Source organism: Grus americana, chromosome 27, assembly GCF_028858705.1.
Source record: "Grus americana isolate bGruAme1 chromosome 27, bGruAme1.mat, whole genome shotgun sequence".
Lineage (NCBI taxonomy): Eukaryota > Metazoa > Chordata > Aves > Gruiformes > Gruidae > Grus > Grus americana.
Window position 1 is genome coordinate 573,549 of NC_072878.1, and position 3,405 is coordinate 576,953.

At 55.4% G+C, this 3,405-nt stretch overlaps 1 protein-coding gene across 1 annotated transcript; it reads right to left on the reverse strand.

The window, feature by feature from the left end:
* Positions 1–1,289: 1,289 nt before the first annotated feature.
* Positions 1,290–1,886, reverse strand: LOC129196835 (olfactory receptor 14A16-like; the record flags this gene model as incomplete). Its single annotated transcript, XM_054804806.1, has 2 exons — positions 1,290–1,310; positions 1,425–1,886. Coding segments are annotated over 2 exons (483 nt in total), but the record flags the coding sequence as incomplete, so codon positions are not given.
* Between the last annotated feature and the right edge of the window lie 1,519 nt (positions 1,887–3,405).

A 3,405-nucleotide genomic window follows, 5' to 3' on the forward strand; every position in this document is an offset into this window, starting at 1 on the left:
CCACAACAAAGGTCCCTCCCCAGGGCTGGGTGTATGGCCAGCGAGGGAAATGGACGATGCGTGGGGCGGTTTCTCCCACTTGCCCTGGGGCAGCTTCCCCAGCGTGTCCAGGGAACATGGCACAGAGCAGCTCCTCTCTCCTGCACCTGTGATGACTTGCTTCCTTCTCGAGGAGATCAGGCTCTGCTCCACAGGCCCACTGGAGCGGGTCCTCCCCCTGGAGGGTCACACAGCTCCGATAACATCAGGCTGTTCCTGTCCTGGGCACTTTCCAGTCCAGCCCATCCCCTCCCCGGCTCTGCCCCACCTTCCCTGCCCTCTCCCCAGCGCAGCCCAGCAGAGCAGCCCAGTCTGGGCTGGCAGTCTGGGCTGCTGCAGAGCTCTGGGCACTCAGCCCACAGCCCCAGCCCCTCGGAAGGGCACAGCAGCTGCTGGGAGGCAGAGGGGGGGGCTCAGCCTCCCCATCGGCCCCAGGCCTGCAGCTGGCCCCAAGTGCCAGCGCAGGCCACTCCCTCTCGGCCTCTCCTGCATTGACGCTGCAGGGGATCCCCAGCCCTGACCGCCTTTGCCCCACTCTGCCTCCCCGCCAGCCCTGCTCCCCAGGACACCAGCAGAGTCCTGGCCCTGCGGCTCCTCAGGCACCTCCTGCATCTCTCCACTCTCCTGCCCTGTGCCTGCTGCATCTTCACGGACTCCCACAGCACTGCAGAGTCTTTCTGTGGGGGTACCTGGAGCGAGTGCTCTGCCCTGGGGGCACTTCATCTCAGGGTCTTTCGCCTTCTGAGTCTCCATTCACTTCCCACCCTAGAGTACCTGCAGTGTCCCCATCATCTCCTGACCATGCCAGATTCCTTTCCACATGGACTGACCTCTGCCATCAGCCCCGTCATACCTGCGACAGCCTGAGGAATGTGACTGGGAGCTCGTGCACCATTTCCAATGCCCCTGGACACCAAGACGAGAGCCTTCAGCTAAGTGCTTGGTGTCTAACAGTGATACCATGAGATTATTTCCCCAAAGAGAAGGAGAAAACCAGGCGGAAGAGACTTGGAAAGTCCAATTCCTCTGGCTTGTTCTTAGCCACAACTGTATCAAGGAGAGCCCAGGCTGCAGGCACCTCCCTCAGGAGATCCCCTTTTATTGCAGAGAGGCTATTAGGAAGGCAAAAGGTGACACATGGTTCTTCAAGGATCAGACACAACAGGACAGAGCCTCAAGAGAAGTGCTATGAACCCAGGCAATTACCTCTAATGATGATTATCAGAGAAAAAAACCCCCAGAGTACTGGCTTAAAATATACCATAGGCACTCTGCAGAGAAGGGGAGACAAATTACAGTTGGTGGTGTAAGGTCCATTGAATTAGTTTCCTGAGGGTATCCTTGAGCTCCTGGTTCCTCATGCTGTAGATGAGGGGGTTCACTGCTGGAGGCACCACCGAGTACAGAACTGCCACCACCAGGTCCAGGGATGGGGAGGAGATGGAGGGGGGCTTCAGGTGAGCAAATATGCCAGTGCTGACAAACAGGGAGATGACAGCCAGGTGAGGGAGGCACATGGAAAAGGCTTTGTGCCGTCCCTGCTCAGAGGGGATCCTCAGCACTGCCCTGAAGATCTGCACATAGGACAGCACAATGAAAACAAAACAACCAAAAACTAAAAAACAGCTTAATATAAGAAGCCCAACTTCCCTGAGGTAGGTGTCTGAGCAGGAGAGCTTGAGGATCTGAGGGATTTCACAGAAGAACTGGCCCAGGGCATTACCCTGGCAGAGTGGTATAGAAAATGTATTGGCCGTGTGCAGCACAGCATAGAGAAACCCACTGCCCCAGGCAGCTGCTGCCATGTGGACACAAGCTCTGCTGCCCAGGAGGGTCCCGTAGTGCAGGGGTTGGCAGATGGCAACATAGCGGTCGTAGGCCATGACAGTGAGAAGGGCGTACTCAGCTCCAAGCAGGAAGACAAACAGAAAGACTTGAGCAGCACATCCTGTGTAGGAGATGGACCTGACGTCCAATAGGGAATTAGCCATGGCTTTGGGCACTGTGGTGGAGATGCAGCCCACGTCGAGGATGGAGAGGTTGAGGAGGAAGAAGTACATGGGGGTGTGGAGGTGGTGGTCGCAGGCTATGGCAGTGATGATGAGGCCATTGGCCAGGAGAGCAGCCAGGTAGATGCCCAGGAAGAGCCAGAAGTGCAAGAGCTGCAGCTCCCGTGTGTCTGCGAATGCCAGGAGGAGGAACTCAGTGATGGAGCTGCTGTTGGACATTTGCTGGCTCTTGGCAAGAGGTCTGGTTGAACAAAATGAAAGGACAGGGAAAATTAGGACATCTTCCTCTGAGCAAAGCCACTCCATTTCTCATATAAACACCCCCCAATTGAAATGCCTTTCCCTTCTCTGGTTTGTGCTGGCTGAGTGTGTTGTGAGGAGCTGAGGAGTCAGCTGTGCTCAGCTGCAGTGGGTACGTGGAGCTGGTTTGTGACACCTCCAATGTTGACAACCGATGTCAGATGTTCTCCACCTTTAATGGAAAAATTAAATCTCTGCACTCATGACTCAGAAGAGTGCAGGCTGCCGAAGACAGGCTTAGCATTTCCTTAGAAGAATTTTGTCTGTGGTTTTTATTTTCCACCATCACATCTGGGGAGAGCTCTTGTGAGGGGTAGAAATACTCATTTTAGGACGGAAAAATGGGAACAGGACAGCAATGGGAATGTGACAGGACAGGCAAAAAGGCTCAGCTCTTTGTAGCTTAGTGCAGAGTCAGGAGAGATGCAGTGTCCATTAGACTGACAGCCAGCTGCCCTGCACTTTTGCTTCTGCTGCCTTGAAGATGATGACAAACAGAAATTACTTTTAAATAATCCCCCAAAACTAGACTGTGATGAGAGATGGGGAGTCCTGGTTCAAAGAGCAGATCTGCAAATGGTTCTTTTTTCCCAGCCCAGGAGTGGAGTTGTGATTGAGAGAGAAGGACACAGCCCCTCTCAGAGGGAAGCAAAGGCCTCTGAGAGGAGAGAACTGACCTCCAAGGGAAAGCTCAGCACTCCCTGGGATCCTACAGCACAGCCGTGCTCTTCTGGGGCAGCTCCCAAGCCCAGCAGCACAGGCAAAGCAGACAGTCCGATGTCCTGAAGATGGGATGTCCTAAAGGCAGAGTCAGCTCATTGCTCAGCAGACAACGCCCAGCAGACATCTAGAGTGAGGGACCACAAGAGAGCAGCCTGAAGGCAGCCTAGCCCAGGGCTTGGCTGCAGTTTCCTCCCACTCCCTGCCCATGTCTCTGCTGCCTGGAGCTGTCCCTGCCAGGAGCTGGTGCTCTGCCCACACCTCTCCTCCCTGTCCCTGCTCACAGAGCCCATCCCACCCTCTGTGTGCTCAGCTCTGCCCTGCAGACCCCTCCTGG